The 25359-nt window shown below is 48.8% G+C and overlaps 1 protein-coding gene across 5 annotated transcripts in view; it reads right to left on the bottom strand.

Annotated features, from left to right (window-relative positions):
- Positions 1–1285: 1285 nt before the first annotated feature.
- nhsl3 (NHS like 3) overlaps positions 1286–25359 on the bottom strand; it is a 31192-nt gene continuing 7118 nt past the window's right edge. For 2 of the 5 annotated variants that reach the window (XM_084696741.1, XM_084696742.1), the window contains 8 exons: positions 9156–9311; positions 8732–8775; positions 8477–8630; positions 7682–7789; positions 7416–7573; positions 7109–7294; positions 3231–6936; positions 1286–2726 (listed from right to left, as the gene is read on the bottom strand). In XM_084696741.1, the coding sequence (XP_084552867.1) occupies positions 2701–2726; positions 3231–6936; positions 7109–7294; positions 7416–7573; positions 7682–7789; positions 8477–8630; positions 8732–8775; positions 9156–9311 (4538 nt within the window). In that variant the 3' untranslated portion in view covers positions 1286–2700. Of the gene's footprint in view, positions 2727–3230; positions 6937–7108; positions 7295–7415; positions 7574–7681; positions 7790–8476; positions 8631–8731; positions 8776–9155; positions 9312–11289; positions 11592–13807; positions 13864–23504; positions 23809–25359 lie in introns of those variants that run through there. The other 3 variants (XM_084696743.1, XM_084696745.1, XM_084696744.1) reach the window with 3 other exon arrangements.

Below are 25359 nucleotides of genomic sequence, written 5' to 3'. Positions count from 1 at the left end.
GTAAGTTTGACAAATATGATATATTGACCTTTGAACCCTTGCCAGGGGTCACCTTTAAAGCCCTATATTTCAGTGATTCAAAGAGCTACTAAAAGTGGTCAAATTCAAATATTTTTTTTTTGTGGCACATAGTCCCGGTGAGCATGGGGAGATGCAAACTGAGAAAAGAAAGGCAGGTAACCCACCTGAGCACAGGTAGGCCTCAAGAGGGAATCGAACCCAGAGCCTTCTTGCCCTGAGGCAACAGCATAAACCACAGTTACTGGCCTCTTCAACAAGGCCAAGGACGACCACTGATATTTAAATAGTATCTATTGCACTACGCACAAGCCACCTGAATCTCATTTCAACTATGTTACCCATTCATGCTGCTCATTCATATTCTTATATTCATAATCATATTTATATATTCTTGTTTTTGTATACTTTTTATATTTTTTATAATTTTATTTTTAGATTGTTTAGTTCTTAGATTTAGTTTTTTTACTTAATTTAAGATCCGTATATGTTTATTGTTTGCATCTTCCTGCTACAGTAAATTCCGTGTTGATGTAAACCTACATGGCAAATAAACTGAATTTTGATTCTGATTTGGAAGTTGTTAACTTTAATGGAACCCATCTTAAAGACACATTGATACCAAGGAAAGGAGCTTCACATGGGAACTTCCCCTTTCCATGGAACCATGACATGGCTTGGGGGTGTTGTATCAAAGGACAATTTATCACCATAATTGCCCACTCAAGATATCTGCCAGCCTGCCCTTCCAGAGCTGGCAAGAACCAGGCCTGTTTAGGCCTCCAGGCCTATATTGCCTGTGTGTGTTATATCTTTTTTCTTATTTTTATTTACAAGAATGCTGCCTGGTGTTGGTGGCAAATAATAATTGATGTTTGTGATTTAAAGGTGTTTGAGGTGAAATTTCCCCCACCCAAAAAAGTATTAAAAAGTATATATTTGCAAGTTTCGAGGTCGTGAATCACCGTAAAATCAGAGTCTGGATGATGAGGTATAATCGATAAAGAGTTGATGACATTCTGCCTGTGATAGAGACGCATTGTCTTTTGATAGAAATTAATGGAAGGAATTCGCGTATAAACTGCATGTATAACAGGGGTTTGGCGTATATATGGCTCGCAAAATAGAAGCGTAAACCCGTGTCATAGATACGCAGAAGTATGAGACTGGGTTGGTGTGTAGGGGGCATAAGACGCACCTGCTCTCAGTAAGACGTAGAACCAACCTGGCCGCGTGTTTATCCACTCAGACCACACAAGGAAAAAGGTGGGATTTGTAATACACTTTAATCATGTATACTCTTTTCATAACAAAGAAACAGCTGTACATTATTCTAAATGATTTAAAATCATCACTTATGGCATTAAGACTTGTGGGGAGAGTCGAAAGAAAATGTTTAAGGGAACTTTGATGGGCGTGGGTAGCATTAAATTGTACAAAGTTGAGCAAATGGTTCCAATGGACTGAGGTGTAGATAATATGATTCAGGTAAGGTTTGTAAGTAGTTTCAACAAGGACAACTTCTGCTGTCACAATTGGTTTCCTTAATCCAGTGTGTTAATCAGTATTTTTTATGTGATGATAAAATATAAAATGTGCATTCCTAAATATAAATCTAGAATATTTTGTAACAATGGCATTCATAACCACAATATGCGTTTTACAGAAATGGACATTGCTTAAAGACAAAGAATGTGATCTAATACAAGAAAACATAAATAAAATAAAAACTGAATTGAGTCCATAAATAGTGTATTTAAAGATGTAAGCTGTCTAGTCTAGAAAAATATTGTGCCCCTCCAAATTTGGAGGTCAAGAACTTGGAAGCGACTATTGTTGTTTTAACATTGCTTCCAGAAAGACTACCATGGTTACTTTGGAAATACTTTTGTACTTAGCCTTCAACATCTCATTGTATGTGGCTCACAAAGTGCTTAACAACTGAAAAGTGGTCTTTAATCTAAGGTTTTATAAGCATCCCTTTTTCTCATTTACCAACAAACACCTTCTCAATAAAATTATACCTAATTATATTGAAGTGAATCGTTTAACGTTCAATCATTTGTCTTCTCAGAACCTAATGATCAACGAGAATCCAAAGGATCCACTCATATTTGAAATTTGAATATCAATTGTAGTTGTGGCCTATTGTTGGAGTCGAAATGAGAAAAATGCATGTTTTTTTTTTTTTACAAGAAATCCTTATTTCAGTAAAAGTAAAATAAGACAGCTTTGAATGATAATATACAACAACAGAGAAGTGACTGATCACTCTTTGAACTGCAGTGAGCTCTACCTACTCCGGCCCTTAGAGAGCACTCTTCCCTAAACATTACATTAGATTGCCTTATTTACAAAACCTCCTGCTGCAATACTTCCATTGTGCTGGGGGGGCACAATGCCAGAACGGACTGGAAGACATGAAGGTCTAGAAAAATACTCCAGAATAAAGCTATAACATCAAATAAATGGAGACCGATTTTTGTTGTTGCATAAATATAGGCCGTTATAGGCTAAGGCTTGTGGTGTGCAGAAGACGATAGCAACATTAGAAAACTCGGATGTTGGAAGTTCCCTCTCGTCTCTCTCTCTTTTATTAAGGATCCGGTCATTCCTAGTCTTGGCTTCATCCCTCTGGCTTCAGCTCAGTCCACATAAGCGCACGTCTCAAATTGGCAACAGTCAACAGTCTGAAGCCTCTGCATTACCTGATGGGGGCGGGGGGTGGGGAGAGAGGGAGGGAGGTCAGACAAGGCTTGGATGGCGTCTGTACATTCAGTTACAGTATCAGAAAGGACTATAGCGTTCTGTGTTCAGAGCTGATTTAATCAGTGCCACGTGATCATGATCTTAACTTTGTTAGTGCATCTTGAAGCACATGCTAGTTCATTTGACTTGGGACATAAGACAAGCAGGCAGGCGTATCATTTCCCCCTTATTAGCAGAGAGACAGGACCGCTGAGAAGAGGTTGGACAAATGTGCTGCCTCTTAAGAATATTATGCTGTCCTGTTAACCATGAAGAAGCACATTACTCAGCAACTGGGTATCGTGCAAGCATCTGCATTCTTCCATTTCATGACTCAACAGTGAGACATGATGGCTATTGATCTGAGGTAACATGCCTCATTCAATGTGCATCTTCGAAAGCATGCGTTCTATACATTATATCACGGTGTCAATAAAGTGCGTTAGTATTGGTTTGATTCTTACACTCTGTCTGCTGCTTTGGAGACACCAGCTGACTAGCAGGCTGCACAGCGTTTGTGCTTCTGGTAACTTCTGAACCCGCAGCCATCTCCTGCATGTTACTGGTTCCGGGGGCCGGTTTCCTGGCGACAGGTGGCGGAACCTTGCCAGGTTTTCGTAACAATTGCGACTTCTGGCCGACACCGTTGGAGACCGGAGCAGAGGCCTGTTCTGAGACCTGCATGAGCTCGGTGGCCAAGCTTTGTCTGAGGCTTGCCTGAGCTTCCGGGGAGGAGGCAGTTGGCGTTTCAATGATTACCTTGGTTGCGCTCCTGGAGAAGATGAAGCTTGCGGTGGAGGCAGGGGACTTGTGTAGGTCCCCTCCCCCTTCAGGTGACTTTAGGGATTGCACCCCAGGTTCGCCAGCGCAACTGCTGCTGCTGGTGGTGGTGGATGATGATGTGGAGGAATGAATTCTCAGGCGGCTTGGGAGGCCGTTTCTGGAAGTCATGGCGGCGGTTTTCATACGGATGGCCTCCTGCAGTCGCGTGGATGGGGCGTTAAGCGTCACAGATGGAGACTTTAGTGATGGATGAGGGGATTTAAGCGACAGAGACTTCCTAATGGGTTTCTGTGGCATGATTTGGGCTCCTGGGGTTGATGTTAAACTCTGTTCCTGACTCGACCCGTGGCTCGAACTGCCCTCTGATTGGACGTTGGCCTGCTCCTCTCCAACATTGACAGATCTGAGCCGTACCATCTGGAGCAGGGAGGGTGTGACCAGGGGGATGTTGGCGTCCTCTTTCGGGATGGGCGAACTTTTGTGTCGTGACAGAAGCTCTTTGTTCTTGGCTTCCCGGTTCATCAGACTGGGCTGCCTCCTGAAGGTCACTCCTGGGGCTGATTGGTTCTCGGCTGGTAGAGGGGGCGGAGACAGGACATTGATCGTGGGAGGACATGGAGCACTCACAGGAGGATGAGAGGGAGGTTGATCTTCAAATGGTATAGGGGGAGGTAGGGGGATGCTAAGGAGAGGTTCCAGGGGATAACTTCCAGAAGACTCCTTCACTGATATTGTTGGTGGTGGGTGAGGTGCCTCAAGTGGTGGAGGGGGTGGGAAATTTTGTAAATGGCAAGTATCGATTAAGAGATCAGTCTCTTCTTGGTTTGTCATTGGCTCTTTGGTGACACCTTCCTGTCTCTCATTGCTGAGAATTGAGTCAACAATTGGTGAACCTGGTGAAGTTAGTTGATGGTCTGGTTCTGGGACCTCATAGATGATGGTAGCAGTCTTTGATTGACCAGCTACTTCCGGTCTAAACTGTTCCATACCAATCTGAACCGCGATGGAGGACACATCTGCACATTCCCCGTTCATTGTTGCTCCAACTTCATCTATAGCTTGAGTGGGATCGTTAGGGACCGTCATGAGTGTGGAGCAGCTCTCCACCACATCTGGCAAGCACTCCGTCGTGAACAGAGGAGGTGGAGGAGGGAAATCCATCTCTTCTGGTCCATCGAAGACAGCGTCCAAAGGCGGAGGTGGAGGAGGCCAGCTGGTTTCCATCATGGAGACTCCCTCCTCCTCAACCACACCACTCTGTTCAGATGGGGAAGAGGACACAGAAGGTGGAGGGGTCTTTTTGAGGGGAGGAGGGGGTGGGTGGTGGGCTGGAGGTGGAGATGGTGGAGGGGAGATCTTGTTCGTTTTAGGAGGATCCACAGACAGAGTTTGCATGGTTAGCCGAGATACGGGAGGATTCTCTTGAGTGTATTCAGTATTCACTTCACCCTCCGTACACTTGCAATCTGCGTCGACCTTCGGGACTGAGGCGGATCCGTTCCTTGCGGGTGACTGCACAATCACAGTTGTGACGTTGTCAACTTGTTTCTGTTGTTGACATTCAGCGGACTTAACGTGTTCTTTTCTTAGCAACATTTGGGTACTTTTCTTCATGAGAGGAGGAGGTTCTTTCTTTGCTACAGCTAAACATTCTAGTCTCTCACTCTCCTTAACTGGACCGCTACAGTCCTCCTGTCTCTGGATCACCTCCCTTGCTTCGTCTTTTTCAGATACTGATTGACTTCTTTGCTCTTTACTCAAATATTCAGCACTTTTACCTTCCTGACTGACACGCTCGGGATCCTTCACCAACTGTAGTTCAGCCTTTTCCGATGAAGGCAAAACAGCTTCCTCTACTAAATGCTGTTCAGCTGGAGGACCTTGGGACTTGTTGCTAACTTCAGTCTGTGTCATTGCCTTTGTTTTTGTTTCTTTCAACTGGTGTTGTGTCTGTAGCTGGGCTAACCTGGTGGCGTTTGGGCAAGGACCGCACAACAGCTCAAAAGTCCGTCTGTTGTGAGCCCAGGTTTCTGGAGGAGGGGGGGAGGGGGCCTTGACCTTGGGGGGTGGCGGAATGTTGAACAGCTCTCGGATCACCGCTGTTCCAGGCGAAGGGGCCTGGTTCGACAGCGCCGCCTTTTTGGTTGTCATAGCCACAGAGGGCGGAGATTCCTGCTGAGGCGGACTGGGACCATTGGCCTGTGCCTCGTGATTGACAGGTTCAGAGGTGGAGGAGGACAACGAGGTGAGAGAGGACGACGCCGAGGCCACAGAGGAGGCTCTAGAAGCAGACCTCTCTGGTTTCACCGGCTTCTTCTTCTGTTTGCCTGGGCAGGGAGATGTGGGGCAGATCCCTTTGGGGGAAAGTGTAGGGGTGCCACTCTGACTGGAGTAACCACTGGAAGGGGACATGGTCCTTTCAAACTTCCCCCCTTCGCAGGGTGTGTTCTGTGGGGAAGAGTGGCTGGAGACAGCCTGGGGCTCTCGTGCTTCCCCAGCTCCAGGGGAGGTCTGTGTGGGGCTCAGACCAGACGAGGCTGAAGACCTGGATTCCTCCAGAGATCTAGAATCTGGAGATTGAGAAACTAGGGCCGGACACTGCGACGTATCCGAGGCCACACGATTTTCTTCCCTGACCGGACTGTGTGTCCCAGCCTCCACCTCCCCAGACAAAGAATTACTGATGTCTTTGACTTTCGCCAGTTCTCCAAACCGACTCTTTATCACCGTGTCATGATGCAGTGAGTTGGTCCTACGAGGTGGAGCCGGGGGTAACTTGGTCTTCATAATGGACAGGCTGCGCGTAAAAGACCGGCTGTTCCTAACACTGTCCCCCACTAAGTTCTCTCCAGCACTTGCAGACCCTGATATACCATGCTCCGAGCCATGACCACTTCCACCAATGCTGCTGGTCCCACTAACCCAACTCGCTGAGCTCTGAAGGCTCACCAGGTCCTGGTCTCCGGCCGTCAGTTTGGACTGACCCCCTTCCCTGACATGAGTCTTTATCTGGGGCTTGCCCCTGCCAGGACTCCCCTTAGAGGAGATGGTGGAGGAGTTTGAAATGATAGTGTCAGAGGATTGTGATTGGTTGCAGTTGGAACCGGAGGCTGCAGGTTGGGCCGCCGTGGGGTTGCTGTGGAAACTGTCTGCGTTGGAACCATCGCCGCCCAGCCTCCGCGATGAGGCAGGGCTGGCGGACGAGCCGCCAGACCCCAGGCTGCTTCTGCTGACTGCGCGTACGCATCCACCGTGGTTGACGCTGTTGCCACGGTTTCGGACGTTGCTGCGGTCGATCTGTATGACGTCGATGGAGGCTGGGAGGATGGCGTTAGGGATGATCTTGGAAAGGTAGGTGGCCTGGGGTGAGATGGACATCACTGGACCCTGCAATTACAATTACAAATGTTTTTTTTCACGGTAAATGTTTTATAACAAATCCATCAATACAGCTGAAAATACAAAAGATGGAGTAACAGAAAACAAGTGTAAAGTTCTCTATAGTATAAAATATGTATAGTAGAATAGTAGAATATAATGTACATCCTACTGGACCTACATAGGGCTCATGGAGGAAGTGGAAGCTGGTGGAGGAAGGCGAGGTCATGCCTGGAACGGCCAGGGATTTGGGCCTCTTCGAGGAAGCAGGAGAGAGCCTGGAGCCCAAGCAATGGTGGCTGAAGTCCTGCTCGTCCTTATACACCGCCTGGAGGTGATGGCGCAGTAACTGCTCCTCTCTGGACGTCTGCTCAGAACACAGACGAGCAGAGGGAAGGGAAAAAGGAAACATCTATTTTAGAAAAGGAAGAAACGAGAGAAAGAGGGGGCGAATTTGAGGTAGACGCGACTCTTTCTGAACATCTCACCTCGAGATCTAACAGGTGCACCCTCGCTCCCCCGGGACTGCTCACGGCAGTCTCACCATCGATGGTGGGAATGACTACAACGCCCTCGCCGACCAGTTTGGCACCATTGGGGAGCTGGGAGGACGCCCCCTGCTGGTACATTGACCCTCGGTGCAAAGCTGAAAGGACGATGGAGAATAAGATATCAACAAATATGACACGTTCAGGCAGACATGGCTGATGTTCGGGTCCTGGGAAGCTGGTGGTGCGATGTGTGCTGGACGTACCTAGTTCCCTCTGGACCTGTTGGGGTATGCCCGTGATGGTAGTCCTTCTGCTCCGCTTGCGGTTCTTGTCGAATCTCTTCACCGGGTTCAGAGGCTTAAACGTAGAGCCTGGAGAATGAGATGGTTTGAGAAGGATTTCAAAAAGGCGAGATATATGAAAGAGGGATCAGGGGCTGAAAGTTGAAAGAGATGGGGTGATGAGAGTGGAGCCTAGGAACTGAGAGTTGGTTGTGCAACATTAGGATTGTCGACACTCTTAATGTGAATTTGTTGCGCTCTGTAGGAATGGATGAGAATGACAATCAGATTGGGAGTGGGAGTGAAATAATGGTGATTGCAAATGTCAGTTTGGGCAGATATACACACACCGCACACTCATACATACACACACGGGCAAGATTTGCCTTCCAGCTGTGACATACCAGGCATTGGCCTTAGATATGAAAGAAATTCCAATTCTATAATAAGCTGCAGCTGTGTGTGTTTGTGTGTAAGTGAGGGCTGTATAAAGCTCTTCTGGCTTCGATGAAACATAATTGAACCGCAGCATAGACAGCATGCTGCTGGGAACCAGGTATGCACGGGAAACACCCACCTCTCACTCCAGATAAAACAGACCGTACGTAAACAAAGATCAAACAACCGTTCGGACCCCGCAGCTTGAGCTTCCTGGCTCCGTCTCGCACAATCCACGCTCACAATCACACGCAACCGTGACACACGTCATCGTCAAAAACACAGCCCAAAAGCGATCGTGGTTTTTTTTTGACTCGACTTTTCGTCCGGTCGCTTTACCTTGGCGCGTGAGCGCAGGCCTGTCGGACGCCGCAGCCGGCACGGACGAGGTTGCCGCGGCAACAGAATTCCCGGTCGTGCTCCTGGTTTCCGGAGATCCGTCCCTGTCCTTGGGGCCGGAGGATTCTGACATCGTCTGGAGAGTGCTTGTGGACTGCAAGGGAAGGACCCAGAGACAGAAGGGTGTGTTCGTTAGGGTTCAGGAAGGCTAGTCGTAAGGCTCAGTCGCTGAAGTCGACGAAGCAAAACACTTACGGCGATGCTCTGGTCATCTTGGACTTCTGCTCCATTCATGTGCTCTGCGAGAGAAAATCAAAGGTTCAGTGCCAGTGATGGAACCACAGTGGTGCTGGGCACTAAGCTCAGCTGTTCTTACCACTAGTCAGCAACTTGTGTCCCCTACGGAGCGGTTGTATGGGTGGGGCTGGAGAGGTGGTGGGTTGGGAAGGCGTTTTACCAGTCAAATGTATTTTGTTGTTTACGGCAACAAATTTGGAACAATTGCAACAAAAGGTATGCAAAAGGTGAAGGTGTCGTCCATTTAATGCTTTTCCACCCTGCAGAGTTTACCTGTGGTTCACACTCTAAGGTATGGGATTTCATACAGACTTGGTACTGCAGTGTGTATAAAGTCTGTACTTTGGCTACTTGTCTGCGGGGCTTTGGGTCAGAGCCACACCTTCCTGCTGCTGGATCTTGAGGCCCTCCCGGGCCTCGGTGTGCAGGGCCTCCAGGTACTGAGGCCGGCTGCCCTCGATGAACACATTCTCCTGGTAGTGCTGGGAGGCTGTGTAGTGCACTGTCAGACGCTTCTGTTCGTCCTGTCCCTTGGGACCTGATGAGAGAGAGAGAGACAGAGAGAGAGAGAGAGAAAGAGAGAGAGAGACAGAAAGAGAGAGAGAGACAGAAAGAGAGAGAGAGAGACAGAAAGAGAGACAGAAAGAGAGAGAGAAAGAGAGAGAGAGAAAGAGAGACAGAAAGAAGGAGAGAGAGGTGTTCAGATATCCACAACAACGCTTGTAGGCACCTACATGTTGTCTCCTCTCCTGCCATAATCCTCAGGATCTCTTGACGGAGATCGCCTGACTTTGGCAGCACCTGTGTGATTGGTGGCTGGATGGCACAGATCTCGTGCTAGGGTCACAGAGGCAAACCTGTTGCCGGCAACCGGTTCATCAAAGCTTTAAATCACAAGGACGTCCTTTGAGATAATCTACTGTAAATGGGGGTGCAGATTCTTCCTATTCAGGAGCAGCTTACACCCTGTTCTCTCTATCCCTGCTCGATCTACATCTCTCTCTCTCTCATCTGGCTTCTTATCTCACACACACACACACACACACACACATCTAAGGAGGGCCAGGTGAGCTCGCACCAGATGCACTGCTGAGTTTTAGCTGGTGAGGCGAGGTGAATCCACAAGCTGTACTTTAATACCACCTGACACCCAGTGGAATCAGCTAACGTAAGAAGTCTGTCAACGCTATGCAGTTTTGCGTACATATCTGTCTTTGTGTATCATATCAGTGAATATAGATTTAAAGATATATCTATGCTCTACAATAAATGTGTCTGTCTGTGTATTGACAACGCTGCACATGCTCTTAATCTGACGAGAGCAGACCGCCTGGGCAGACGTCCTGCCTCAGCCACTCATTAGATAAACCTGGAATGACTAATCCCCAGCATATCTCACCCCAGGTAGTCCAAATGGGATTGCTTCACTTGGATTGGCCTCAGATTAAGATGCCACAGCACCTCCGTAGAAGCACGGTCGTGAGCCTCTTTTACCATGGCAACGCCCTGATCTAATCTCTCGTGTGTATGGTGCAATGGAGAGGAACGTCAAAGAAAGAGGTTCGAGAGAACAGCGAGAGGAGGGGGTTGGGCTTGTTTGGGGTACAGGCAGCAATCCTGGGATGGGGGGGGGTCCACGTGAGGGAACGTTTGGGAACTGGTTAGACCCTTCACCGTCACTCTCCCAGGTCCCCTGACTAACTGAATGTCACAGAACGGTGTCATGTTTCTTCCTTTGTGTCCCACATAACACTGTCTCTCAGTCTTTCCTGGTTATGCAATCACCTGTGTGCGTGTGCGCGTGCATGCGTGTGTATGTGGTGTGCGTGTACGTGTGGATGTGTCTGGTCGAATCCCCTCACACACAGGTAAGTCCATCACCCTCAGCTTGTCCACACAGCCGGATGGGGAGTCCACTGGGTTAGCACTGGGTAAACGGCTTCATTTCCCAGTAACCGTGAAGTCCACACCCCCCTGTAAAAGCTTTAGGGGTCTGGTTGATTAAGATGGTTAACTCCCCTGCTGGGAGATCAACTGTACCGCTCATCCCATCCAGACCCCTAGCTGGACCAGGCTCCAACCCTCACACGCCACCATTAGCTGCTACCCTGCAGTGTGTTAGTGTAACAGTAATGCAATTATGTACAGTGTGACACCTTCCTTGTATGAACATGTGTATGAAATGTGCTATATAAATAAAGTCTTACTTACTTACTTCCTGTGACAGATACTACGCAACAACAAAAAAACCCTCTCCAAAATAAGAGATAAAAAGAACACCCATATATAACCTCTTTGTATGTAGAGATAGAATATATAAATCAAACCCTATCTCCATATCAGGCTGATGAAACTTTACCCCTCAAGGTCCCTAAGATACAGATATTCTGTCATTCAAACAAACCCAGCAGTCAGCAGTCAGCATAACCTGAGACGTTCACCACCAGCGCACCAACTCCCAAGACTTAATGCATGCTGTCACTAGCCATCCCACTCCCAGTCTCTGTTCTACTCACCCTTCTTCTTGAAGACAGACAACAGAGCACGAATGTTTTTCCTCAGGTAGACCACCATGTCTAGACCACCACGTCTAGACCACCATGTCTAGACCACCACGTCTAGACTGGCACCATGACAGAGATGAGAACTACACAGGCTGCTGCAGACGCGGCAACAACAGTCTAAACAAGTTGGACAGCGAACCGTCTTTTACAGGGCACCTGGACACTCAAGGCAGCTAGGTCTCTCCCCTGGCCAAGTGGTTTGAGCTACTGGAGAAAGATAAGTCGCGGAGCTGAAAGGAATCTGTTGTGAGCTGTCCAAGTCCAAGCCCATACCAGCTGCCTCCTCCTTGTGTTCAGGGCTGCAATCTGTCCTTCCTTGTCACTCTTTCCATCCCTCTCTCCCATGCTCTCTCTATCTCACTCCACCCCCACCTCTTTTGAAACTCCCCCTCTATTGTGTCAGATGAGGACAACCCCCAGAGCAGGAGGACTGTCAGTGTTTTGGCTTGACCCACACACACACACACACACACACCCGTCTACCCGCGGAGAATCCTGTTAATGCCAGCCGAGTCCTGAACTGAGGGGGATGTAGTTCCACACTTGCTGGGAACAAAAAAACAAAAAAAACAAATTTAACAGACAAAAAAATAACCTGTATGAAAGACTGGAAACGTTCCACTGCAAATACACAGCATCTGCTCTGCCTTCTCTTCCCCTCCTCGCCTCTCCTCTTCTGTGAGTCACTCTCTAAAAGTCACTCTTTTCTTTACCCCCGGGAACTCTCTATTCACTTCTGAGGAAGAAGAGAGTGTTCCACTGCTATCACCATGCAGATGAAAGCATTTTGTCAACCTACATTATCCCCCACCCTCCCTCCTCTTCACCTTCACCCTCTCTCTCCAAACCTGCACCCCCCTTTTCCACCCACTGTCACCCTTCCGCAGCCCTTCACCTTCTCTCTCCTTCACCCTCACCCTCTCTCTCCACCTTCACCCTCTTTCTCTTCCACCCTCACCCTCTCTCTCCACTCTCACCCTCTCTATCCTCCACCCTCACCCTCTCTCTCCTTCACCCGCCCTCACCCTCTTTCTCCTCCACCCTCACCCTCTCTCTCCACCCTCAGCCTCTCTCTCCTTCACCCTCACCCTCTCTCTCTCCACCCTCTCCATCAGGCTTGACATCCTGTGACACTGGAAAAGAGAGTGTCTAGAGAGAGAAAGAGACTAAAATAGACTAATAGAAGTAGCCTTTCATCTTAATAATGGTTAAGGGTACATGAACCCTAGCATGACCCCCCTCTCCCCCTCCCAGAACATTGTGACATAAGAGCCAGAGGCCATCACATGTCGGTACTGCTTGTGTGTGTGTGTGTGTTACTTATAATGTCTTCAAATTCTCCTTGCTCCGTCTTTGCTCCCAAAACAGCTAGTGGGTGCTGCGGTCTTGTGCTGTGTTAAAAATAGCCATCATTTCCCTCCATGTCCCCACCCTCTGTAAACACACAGTGTTGTGTTTGGGACTCAACATTACTATAGAAACAAATGACCGACTGTGTGCCAACACAACAATAATCACTCCATGTTGGTCTGCTGATTCCGTCTGATTCTCTTCCCCCTGTAGAGAACCAGGGCTTTGATTCCCCTACCCCCGCACAGGCTGTGTGTATCCCCGATGAGACAGCACAGTAGGGGGCTGCAGCTGGCTGTTACACCCTGGCCGACTGGACGAACAACCCAAAACAATCATCTTGTTTCTGTCTCCCCATCAACTGGGTGTGCACCGCCCAGCCTGGACTCGAACACCAGTGCTATGGGTCTAAATCTGGTGAGTGGGGGCAAAGCTCAGGTCTCCAGAAGCTAATCCTCATCTATACCTAATGCCCAAACGTGACCTTCCCAACCTGGGGTGCTGGCAGTGGGGCAAAGAGTCTAGGCGAGTGGGAGGCTTGGTCCAGGCCTCCAGGGGAGGAGATTTGGATGTTGGCACACTGTCAGGAAACTAATCCTATGGCTTAACCTAGCATCTTCTCACCTATCATTAGTCTGTCTTCACCTTTTACACTCACTCCTAAGTCATCCCCTCGCTCTCTCTCTGAGACACACACGCTCAGTGTCACTCTTCTGCATGTGTACTCCAGTGTCATACGACATCAACTCTAAGCACTCTTCCAAACTTTTAAAAAACCCACGACAATGGAGGACAGGCCTTTCCAGTGTGCCAAATCTTAGGGTCTCTAAGTATTAAGCCCCTCCCCCCCCTGTTGTTCACCATGGCCCCTCATATTAATATTCATTAGCGGACCTATAGAGACACCAGCTGGCCTGGAGGGGGCGGGGGGGGCGGGCGGGGGCGGGGGCGGAGGGCTCAGATACCTTCACACACACACTGACACACGCACTCTCTTTTTCAGTCACTCACACTCACAAACACTCCTTCTCGCTCTCTCCCTCTCTTTCTCACGCACACATACACAGACCCTCAAATACAATCATTGACACAAAATCACACAGATTTTTTTTTTTTTTACCAACTGCACAATATGTCCCAGCTGCCACCAGGGAGTGCTGTGCTCAAAGCCCTCAGCTTTGTGATGAGACAGCAGAGTGGACATTTGTTGAACACTGGAATGTCCTGGCTACCAACCAGTTGTTGAGTTGCTGGAAAAAATACAAAAAACAGCTGGATATCGACTGTATGACACCCAAAAGGGAGCACAATGATCAGGTCCACACCCTACACAAACACACAGTGGGTTCATTTGACACCAGCAGTGTTGATTTGACTTGTTGAGTGTTTCTGTAAGTCCACCCTCATGAAATGGACCTATATCAAACTCCTGGGGTTGAATTAACATTTCGAAATTTGCTGTGTACACACAAGCACACCACCAGTGCAGGCTTTCTATTCGCTCATCTCGTTTCCTCACTCCTCTTCTATGTTGTTTCTGAAGAAAGGGAGGAGAGAATGGATGAAAAGGAGAGTTTGTTTGTTGATAGCAGTACCACTCTCTCATGGCCAGGTCGTGACCTCTATCGAAAACAGGTAGAGAACAGAGATCACTGAACCATGAGAGGAACAAAGAAATGTTTCCACTTCATGCCTGGCTACTCCCTTCCTGCCTGCTGTACACAGCGTGCGTGTGTGTGACAGAGAGGGAGAGAGAGAGAGAGAGAGAGAGAGGGAGAGAGAGAGAGGGAGGGAGGGAGAGAGAGAGAGAGAGAGAGAGAGAGAGAGAGAGAGAGAGAGAGAGAGAGAGAGAGAGAGAGAAAACTGGATGAAGATAGAAAGAGAGAGACAGAAGGCAGACGAAGAGTCAAAACTTCAGGATGATGGCGAGGACGCGAGATGAAAGGAACAGGAGGTTGATTAGACATGAATGATCGTGTTAGCGTAGCCATCTCCGGAACATTCTGCCTCCCTGCCTGTGAGTGAAGCCTGCCGTTGCTGCCTGCTGCAGGGCCGGGGAGACGATCGATCCCCCTTACTGTGTCTCCGATCGTCTTACACGGCAACTCTACAACCTGACCCCCAGGAGGGGGGAGAGCTGAAGAAGGGGCGGGGCAGGGCGGGGGAGAGGGAGGGAGGGAGGGAGGGAGGGAGGGAGGGAGGGAGGGAGGGAGGGAGGGAGGGAGGGAGGGAGGGAGGAAGATGGAAGGAGAGGAGGACCGAGAGAGAAGAAAAGATAAACTCAAGGTTGAAGCCTTGACGATTTATAGCCTGTGTTTCAATCTGCTTGACAGACACACATGCCCACACTTCAATGTCTCTTCAATGATTTTATTGTTACTTGTGCTCCAAGTATAAAAAAATCTCAAAAATCCAGCCTGAATTCTGAGAGGTTTATTTGGACTGGTCATTGTTATGTTCTTCGTTGTATCGGTGTATACATCTAGACTCTGAGAGATGTCAAGTCAAAGCATGAGTATGACCTAGATCTGTGATATCCGCAGGACACCCTGGCTACCCACCACAACCCTGGTTGGTTCCCTCATGCTGGAAACACACCCATCCAGTTCTCCTTCACTGGATAGACCCCTCTTTCTTTTTCACACAGTCTGTGTTTTGTATTTCTGGAGATCCTCTCCACCTTTCAAAATCCCCCACTTCTCCTCATCTACAACAGTTTGAAGTCACCTCTCTCTCTCTCTCTCTCTCTCTCTCTCTCTCTCTCCCTCTCTCTCCCCCTCTCTCCCCCTCTCTCCCCTCTCTCCCTCTCTCCCTCTCTCCCCCTCTCTCCCCTCTCTCCCCCTCTCTCCCCCTCTCTCTCTCTCTCTCTCTCTCTCTCTCTCTCTCTCTCTCTCTCTCTCTCTCTCTCTCTCTCTCTCTCTCTCTCTCTCTCTCTCTCTCTCTCTCTCTCTCTCTCTCTCTCTTTGTCTTTCTCTCTCTCTCTCTGTCTTTGTCTCTTTCCATCATTGCTGTGCACCCAGAGGAAATCAGAGAGAGAGAGAGAGAGAGGTGGTCTGTGGGCGATGGCAGTTACCGTGTCAGCTGATTTATGTGGGTCCCTGACAGCCCTCCTCCTTCGTCCCTTACAACCCTCACTCCTCCTCATCTTCATCCTCCCTTCCCCCATGAGGTAGATGTTTAAACAGCAGCGCAAGGAAGGCTTTTAATAGCACCATCGCTACCATTATCATTCATCACCCATCCTTCTGGTAGGGAGCCTGATTCAGCTGAACCCATAGGCCCCTTGTATGTCCGAGCACCAAGATCCTTCCGGAAAATTATGAAGTAAAAGAACAATTTGTACCAATCCCCTCAGCGCATCACTGCGATATCGTCTTGGATATGGAATTCCAAGGAAGCTAATGCAGTAGCTGATGTTAGAGGAACTGTAAACCCTCCCCCCCTCTCCCCTCCCCCCCCCCCCCCCCCCCCCCCCTCTCCCCCTCCCCCCACCCCTGGTTAGTGTTTTCCTGGTTAACACTCCAGCGGTCTCTCTTTGGAGGGCGACCTCATAAGTCAGCCCCACTGTGGCAGCCATGGAATACGGAGCAGGGGAATGGCAATGAATTAACAAGTACCAGTGTGTGTGTGTGTGTAGTGTGTGTGTTCACGTGTAGTGTGTGTGTGCATGTGTAGTGTGTGTGTGTGTTTGTGTGTGCATGTGAGGGCCACAGTTTTTTTTTATTGCTGGTCACACTTGAACCCGTTTGGTTGCTGCGCTGTGACAGTTTGACTGTTTCCCACAGCAAGGGGATGATTCAATCATTCCCTCATTAATTACTAGTCCTAAATCACAGATTTATCCACACTGCAAATCATTTTTTACTCTTCCTCATTCTAAGAACCAAAGGGTGCACAGTAGAATCATGTCTAACAACTAGAAGAACCTTGGTTCCACTCAGAACCCTTTTCAGGTCTTTACGATTTTGCGCCAAGAGAGGGAGAGAGAGAGAGATTGTCTCCAGGTGCTGGTGCCTCATCCTAGGTAGTCATGAGGGTGATTGCCCAGGCTGACTCTAGGGAAACAAAAGTACCTTTGATTGCAACACTGCCACACAAACTTATGCAAGGTTACTGCAGAACCCAGGACAGATATAAATAGACTCTCTTTCCTTCTCTCTTTCTCTTTTCTTGCTTGCTCAATTCACCCCTCTCTTGTGCTCCATCTCATCCTCTCTCCCCCCTCTCTCTACGTTTCTCAGCACGATTAAAGTCGGGGATCCATGTCTGTCATTTCGTGGCATGACATGTCGAGCATACTAAGAGGCAGCGACGAACACGACACAAAGAAATACACACCACCGATCTTGAGAAAAGCAGCAGAAACTGCGAGCGTTCGGTGTGAACCGGCACATTCACACACTTTCAAAACAGCCCAATAAATCTGTTTGCTACCCTACACGGCAGCAGAGGACGTTCTCATGGATCTCTCGGTTCTTAAAAGGCGCCAGACCCAGAATGTCGTAGCCAAACCCACACCACCAATCAGAGGGCAGACTGGAGGCGGGGACTGAGGATCACAGAAGGAAAAGGGAGTTGGACGAAGCAGAAAAGGGTTCAAGCCCCATGAGAAAAACCCCAAAACAGACAGGTGCTGATGTTTGATGGTGACACTCTTGCAACAGGTCTTGCAACAGTGTGTGGTCCCAGTCATATGGAGAGGAGTTGACAAGAGAAATATTGCAAGGTAGATAACAAGCCAGAAATCCTGTGGTACCAGCTTCTTCCCGGAACTCTCAATTAGGGTATTTCCTGCTTGTCCTCCAATGACCCTTGATGCTGAGGTGAATCAGGGGTCACAAACCTTACCCCTAGAATGGTCTATCTTGTAATAACATAAGCATTTGTTATTGAGTTATTTGCATAAAAACATAGTGGGGGAATTGATAAGAAAGTGTTCCTGTGGTCTAAAAGGGAAAAGTTTTGTAAGGGCGGAACAGACATCGTAACGTATGGCAACCACATACGGAATATTCAATAACAGAAGACAAGTGCGTCCAACATGAATTTCCACAAACCTAATTAGTTTTTTTTTATTATTTCTTCAAGGAAATTACGTTGAAAAGTCTCTCTTTAAGAGACCCTGACTTCCCCAGATCGAGATTGGCCTTTCAGACGACGACTCATTTTCCTGAGTTAAGATGAGTACGTCGAACGTGGGGAGAGGCCCCGGGGAAGACCCAGGACACGCTGGAGGGACTATGTCAATCGGATGGCCTGGGAACGCCTCGGGGTCCCCCAGGAAGAGGTGGTGGAAGTGGCCGGGGAGAGGGAAGCCTGGGCCTCCCTGCTTAGGTCGTTGCCCCCGCGACCCGATCCCCGGACAAGCGGCAGATGACGAGAGACGAGAGAGACGAGACGAGAGACGTCGAACGTGTCCATAAATATCTTCATGTGGTCATCAGTCACACAGCTTGAAGCAACAGACGGCATTAACATGTCTGAGTTTTACAAAGAAGCCCACTCTTTTGCCGGCTTCAGGGTTGAGACATGCTCTGCGCTTCCATGTTCTGGAACTCGGGATTGTGTTTACCCCAGAGCGAGGTAGAGGGGAAGGCAAAAAAATAGAAATAAAACCATCATGTCCTTGATTTAACTGGTAAGTTAATTTGACTCTGTGTCATCTGAATCACACCAAACATATTACGTGGGAACAGATGTTGCCTATGTTCTGGGGAAGTCACACACACACACACACACACACACACACACACACACACACCCACACACACACACATACTTAGGATAGAAAGCATCATGTTTGTCAATCAGTACTGTAAATGCATTAAATATACATCTGCTGGAGATGGATGGCGCGTGTGTGTGTGTGTATGTGAGCACTGGGTATGTACATCTGTGCCCAAAGAGAGCAGCACCAAATCTCAGCTCTGCCACATCATTCTGAGCCTGAACTAAATCTAGCAGAAACACATGGTCTCTGCCAGTGAAATCCTGTTAGGCACGGTTAGTGACCTAAGTCTTCTCAATAAACAAACAGCTCCTGTCCTTGCAAAGACAACACAAATGCAAATTTAGTTTTTGGGGGGCAAATGGTCTGTTAAATTTTGTCTCTATCAGTCCAAATAGCTCTGCTATCAAGCTTCTACTGCCTCTCATGTTGGCTTGACTTGGCTGGTTCTCTGCATGGCAAAGGGACACGTTTAGTTTGGAAGGTCACTACTCTCTCATTAGTGCGGGCACACAACCCTACTGTACTCAGTCACACGGCAACGCCTAGTGTTGTGTCATAACGTCGAAAGTTTGTCCCACAACCATGAATCCATTGTATGTGTGTGTGTATGTGTGTGTGTGTGTGTGTCATACACAGGAGACAGAACAGCAGATGTATTTGACGAGGGCTGACTGTAGCTTTATGTCTCATCTTTAAGGCTTTAACTCAATTGGAGGGCTAATGCAGGAAGTAGTGAACCCTGCTTCTGGGATAAACACTGAGGTCCTTATGCAGAGCTGCAGGAGGGGACTAGGAGATGAGCTGGGTGAAGGTCATCGAGCCATCTTAAATCCTCAAGTTGTTACAGTTGTTACCCCAGTAGCACAACTGTATGTGGTTCGGTAACTGTGATGCCAAAGCTGTCGTGAGTTGTTGTGAGCTTAACTTAATTGTTTTCATTTAAAGAAGCCAAAAGAAAAAGTTAAAAAAAAAGTTTTGAAAGGTTGAAAAACTATTTTTGAAAAAAAGGTTGAAAAAAAGGTTTAAACAATATAAAAAAATTGGTGTACATCATTGTTGAGTACTTGATGAGGACTCAATGAAACGTTTCAACATCTTGTTAATTGTACTCTGCTCTGCTTTACTCAACTCTGTTTTAGGCTTCTCTGTTCTCCGCTCCCCTCTGCTCAACTCACACACTCACATCTTAGTTTCTTAAAGTAGAGAACACACCGGGATTCCACTCTGGGGTTGTTCATGCAGACAAGTTTCACTAGGAGAGAGGCCAGAGAGAGCCCAGGAGAGAGGCCAGGAGAGAGGCCAGGAGAGAGGCCAGGAGAGAGGCCAGGAGAGAGGCCAGGAGAGAGGGCAGGAGAGAGGCCGGGAGGGAGGCCAGGAGGGAGGCCAGGAGAGAGGCCAGGAGAGAGGGCAGGAGAGGGGCCAGGAGAGAGTCTAGGAGAGAGGGCAGGAGAGAGGCCAGGAGAGAGTCTAGGACAGAGGCCAGGAGAGAGGCGGGTAGACAGTCAGGGACGAGAAGGGAAGAGGAGAGAGGGAAGATGTGAGAGAAGTGTGGAGGAAGAGAGAAAGTAGATACGTGGAGATACCAGGAAGCAGGGAGGAGAGAGAGAACAGAGAAAGCTGGCATGATACCACATCTTTGTTGGGAGTTACTGACAGCGAAGAAAAGTTCAGTCAACGACATCTTCAAAGCAGGAAGGCGATGAGAGAGGCTTGGCTCCACGCACAGAACTTAAAGGGCCCAGAGAAGTGTTAGCTAGCAGCAATAATAAAATATGGAATATCTCACTCTCTCTTTCTTATATACCCTCTCTCTCTTTCGCAGTCATTCTCTAAAACGTTTGTGCCACCTCACTCTTTCGTTTGGCACAATTTTATTCGAGAAAAAAGATGAAACTTGAGGGTTATTTCATTTTTATTGTTGTCTCCTCCGTCATTGTCTGCCTCAGATAAAAACACAAAAATCTAATTAATTATTTCCAGTGGAACCCGATTTCAGTCCCATGACCGGGGGAAGCCCTGCTGAGAATGACTCACACTAACCACACTAAGAGAACTGTCATACAACAGACAGAAGGGGGAGAGAGGGGGAGGGAGGGGGAGAGAGGGGGAGGGAGGGGGAGGGAGAGAGGGGTGAGAGGGGGAGAGAGAGAGGGGTGAGAGGGGGAGAGAGAGAGGGGTGAGAGGGGGAGAGAGAGAGGGGTGAGAGGGGGAGAGAGGGGGAGAGAGGGGGAGAGAGGGGGAGAGAGAGAGGGGTGAGAGGGGGAGAGAGGGGGAGAGAGAGAGGGGTGAGAGGGGGAGAGAGGGGGAGGGAGAGAGGGGTGAGAGGGGGAGAGAGGGGGAGAGAGGGGGAGGGAGGGGGAGAGAGGGGGAGAGAGGGGGAGGGAGGGGGAGAGAGGGGGAGAGAGGGGGAGAGAGGGAGAGGGAGAGAGTTGAGAATGTGGGAAGCTATGTCTAACGATGAAGAGTGAGTGTGCACTCGGAGGAGGAAAAAAAGTAACTTAAAACATCTGGCAACCCCTCCGACACGAGCACTCTGCTTCTAGAGGAGCTTAGAAAGAGCGCAGCATAGAACGTTCCCCGAGATAAATGTTTGGGATTGATGGTGTGTGTGTGTGTGTGTATGAATGACCTAACCAGGGTTCAGACAATCACACACACAATCAAACGTTCCAATAGACAAATGTTAGCGATGGATGATGCGTGTGTGTGTGACCTAACCACTGTACAGTAAGAGGCCTCCCTCATCTTCCCTCCCCAGCACCTGTAGACACAGAGGACTGAGAAGACATTCTGTCTAATGAGCTCATCTTTGCCACTGTAACCCCTGTGTGTGTGTGTGTGTGTGTTGGATGAATAGTTGCCCTTGTGACATTGAACACTAGACTGTTTCTTATCACCAGCTCTGACAACAAGAACTCGAGCTGGAAACACAAGAGTCTCACCGGCAAACGCCTGTCCCGCTCGGAGGCAATGGAGTCATGACCAGACGGTCACATCTACCACAACCCTAGTTCCCTTGTCTGGTCACTGAGGGGACAGGACAGATTGGGATTCTCCTGTTTGGAATGGGTCCAGACAAAGTGAGATCTGTCAAGTACCAAGGGTCTGAGAGATAGAGACCACTCAGAGAGGTCACCCGTGACATGTCCCATTACCCAGCATGCTTTGGGCCTGTACTGCTGCTTCAATGGTAGATCCCTCCTTATCGCTAGGAGGTGTTTGAGTGTACATGAGTACTGGTGCTTGAAAAGGAGAACGTACACCTTGTAGTAATCCATACCCCGTGTGTGTGCGTGTGCGAGCTTGTGTGTATGTGGGTGAGTGTGTGTGTGTGTGTGTGTGCGAGCTTGTGTGTATGTGGGTGAGTGTGTGTGTGTGCGAGCTTGTGTGTATGTGGGTGAGTGTGTGTGTGTGCGAGCTTGTGTGTATGTGGGTGAGTGTGTGTGTGCGAGCTTGTGTGTATGTGGGTGAGTGTGTGTGCGAGCTTGTGTGTATGTGGGTGAGTGTGTGTGTGCGAGTGGGGCTATAAAACCAGGTTTAATCCATTAGCGATGGTTTGCAGCTCCATAAATAAAGTCAGTATGCTCACAAATTAGAGCATGGTGAAAAGGTCAACCACACACACACACACACACATACACACACACACACACACACACACATACACACACATACATACACGCACACACACACACACACATACACACACATACACACACATACACACACACATACACACACATACACACACATACACACACATACACACATACACACACATACACACACATACACACACACACACACATACACACATACACACACATACACACACATACACACATACACACACATACACACACATACATACACACATACACACATACACACATACACACACATACACACAAATCAAGACATGCAAACATCTACATACTTCCTTGTCCCTGCTTCTGCTACCTCTACCTGCTCTTTAAACAACATGAATGTAGAAGAACAAGACAGGTCACAGCAGGAGTAGTTAACAGACCCCACAGTACACATGGAGAGAGAGAAAGGGAGAGAGACAAAGAGAGAGAGTAAGAGATAGAGGAAGAGAGAGAGAGAGAGAGAGAGAGGGGGACAGAAAGAGGAAAGAGAGAGAAGGCGCACACATCCGTAATGTGCTGACACTGGTCTGATGGTGAGTGGGGGTAGGCTGGTCAGTATACACACTGGTGTGCAGGACTGCATTCACACCCCTGGGTTCCTGAATAAAGCCCTCGTACGAATGAGAGAATGAGAGAACACCAGAGAGAGAGAGAGAGAGAGAGAGAGAGAGAGAGAGAGAGAGAGAGAGAGAGAGAGAGAGAGAGAGAGAGGGGAACTCAAGAAAGGAGGGAACACACACACACACACACACACACACACGTGTGTGACACCTCCGTTCCTCCATGACAAACATGGGTGTTGGGCAGCCCCGTCACCATGGTAACTGGTGGAGGATGAAAAACAAAGAGTGCTGGAACGTTCCAGAGGAAAACCACCCCGGTTTCAAACTGTCAACCTCAAGGTTGCTGGTCTGGGTGGACACACACAGGAGCCACACAGACTGTGTCAGCAGGTAAAATAACTCACTGGAAGAGAGACATTCACCACAAAGACAAACTTTTTCTTTCTCTCCCTCTCTCTCTAACACACACACATACACACACACACGCAGTGCAGAACACCTCTGTAGACATGTTCACCAGCACAGCAACCTCAGGGCTGACTAATGTGAAGTCAGCATGAGAATCCAGAATCCACCTTACAGTAAGAGCTAATAGGATCTGAACACAAAACCACAAATGTGCACGCTCATGTGCACGTGTTTACACTCCTCTCAGTAGCACCCCAGACCAGACCAGACCACGTCCTACTAAAAGCAAACCATGACAACAACACCGATCACAACTCTCGCAGACTCACTACAAGTTCAGTACGCACACACAAGTCACCTGACAGTGAAACACACGTCACACAGTGAACACATGCACACACACACACATGCCACCCCCCACCCCCTCACACACACACACACACCACACACACTTCCAGCTCTTACCTGACCAGCCCTTATCCGTCCTTGAAAAGTGCCACAGGAGTCTGGTCTTGGCCAGGCTGGAGCGAGAGGAAGGCCGGGTGCCCTGCTGGAGGTACAGGGCTCCGCTGGGCTCCGACGTCACCCTCCTCTTGTGGACGTTGTTCCCCATGACAGAGGGTTCTCAGTCCGGAGAGTTCTACAGTCCGTGGCGCCGAGGGATCATCACACGCACCCTCATCGCCCAGGAGTTACCACGGTGACACACACTCCAGAACACTCACGCACTTCATCCCACTGGCGCAGTTCCCTGTCTCACACTGTCACACTTGTACCCCCTCCTCCTCCCCCCCCCCCACACACACACACACACACACTCTCTTGAATATTACCAGTCACTGTTGACACCCAGCTTACTCACCCTGCTTACACACACTCCTTATCTGTGTCCGAGAACACACTCTCATACGTGCGCAAACACGCACACGCACACACGCAGCACAAACACACGCACACACGCAGCACAAACACACGCACACACGCAGCACAAACGGGTCTTGTTTTGGAAAGCTGACACACTCCCCGGTCCCTTACATCCAGCTGCTGTAGCAGCAGTGACGCCTCACTCTGAGAAGCAGCGCTGCCGCGCGTGTGTGTGTGTGCGCCCCTCCCACAGCAGACTCTGTTTAGCTCGCTCTCGCTCTCTCTCGTTCCCTCTCGCTCTCTCTCTCTCCACTCCGACCACTAGGAATGCAAGGGAGAAGAGGATGGCTTCAGACCTAATGACACCCACACACACACACACTCATTCACAGACCCCCTCACACCCATACCTCTCCCTCTCTTCCCCTCCACTCCTCTTCCTCAATCAGTTTCCTCTTGGACTGTGACACCTCCCACACAGCAGACAGGACGACCCTGACATCACACACACACACAACACTCTGAGACACACACACACACAACACTCTGACACACACCTGCCCTCACACACACACACACACACACACATACATACACACACACAGGCTGCAAAATGAGGAAACAGAAGGGAGAACCAAGCGACAGTAACACACAGAGACACAATCCTCTGGCACTTCTGCAAAACACAAGCCTCAGAGCTTTCTAATGTGAAGACACACACACACACGCACACACTCACACACGCACACACTCACACACGCACATACAAATAAGGTCCCATGTGATTCCAAAGATGGATAGTTGAGCTGATTGCTGATAAGAACATCTAAACTATGTTCAGATGATTTGCCAGAGGTAAACCACAGACAGTTTGGTTGGAGAGGCTGAAATTCCAAAGATGAAAGCACATGAGCAAGGAAATGATCAAGGAAATGAGCAAGGAAATAATCAAGGAAATGATCAAGGAAATGATCAAGGAAATGATCAAGGAAATGGACACAGCTTCTGAGAGTTGATCAAACAGGAATACTGAATTCACCTGTTTTGTCAAACTAAACTGAAAACCCCCCACAAATAAGAGTTCCTGCCCATCCTTTACCTTTCACTCCTTCATCTTTCTCCCTGCCCCTTTCTCTCTCTCTCTCTCTCTCTCTCTCTCTCTCTCTCTCTCTCTCTCTCTCTCTCTCTCTCTCTCTCTCTCTCTCTCTCTCTCTCTCTCTCTCTCTCTCTCTCTCTCTCTCTCTCTCTCTCTCTCTCTCTCTCTCTCTCTCTCTCTCTCTCTCTCTCTCTCTCTCTCTCTCTCTCTCTCTCTCTCTCTCTCTCTCTCTCTCTCTCTCTCTCTCTCTCTCTCTCTCTCTCTCTCCCTCCTCCTTCCTTCTCCACTCCCCATCTTAGTGACTGTAATGGCGACAGACAGACCGGGGACATGATGATGACTCGGCAGCGTCACTGGGAC

The sequence above is a fragment of the Hypomesus nipponensis genome, chromosome 4 (assembly GCF_054491055.1).
Source record: "Hypomesus nipponensis isolate SF chromosome 4, ASM5449105v1, whole genome shotgun sequence".
In the NCBI taxonomy this organism is placed as follows: domain Eukaryota; kingdom Metazoa; phylum Chordata; class Actinopteri; order Osmeriformes; family Osmeridae; genus Hypomesus; species Hypomesus nipponensis.
Note: the sequence above shows the minus strand (reverse complement) of the source record. Positions and strands in the feature narration are given on the sequence as shown.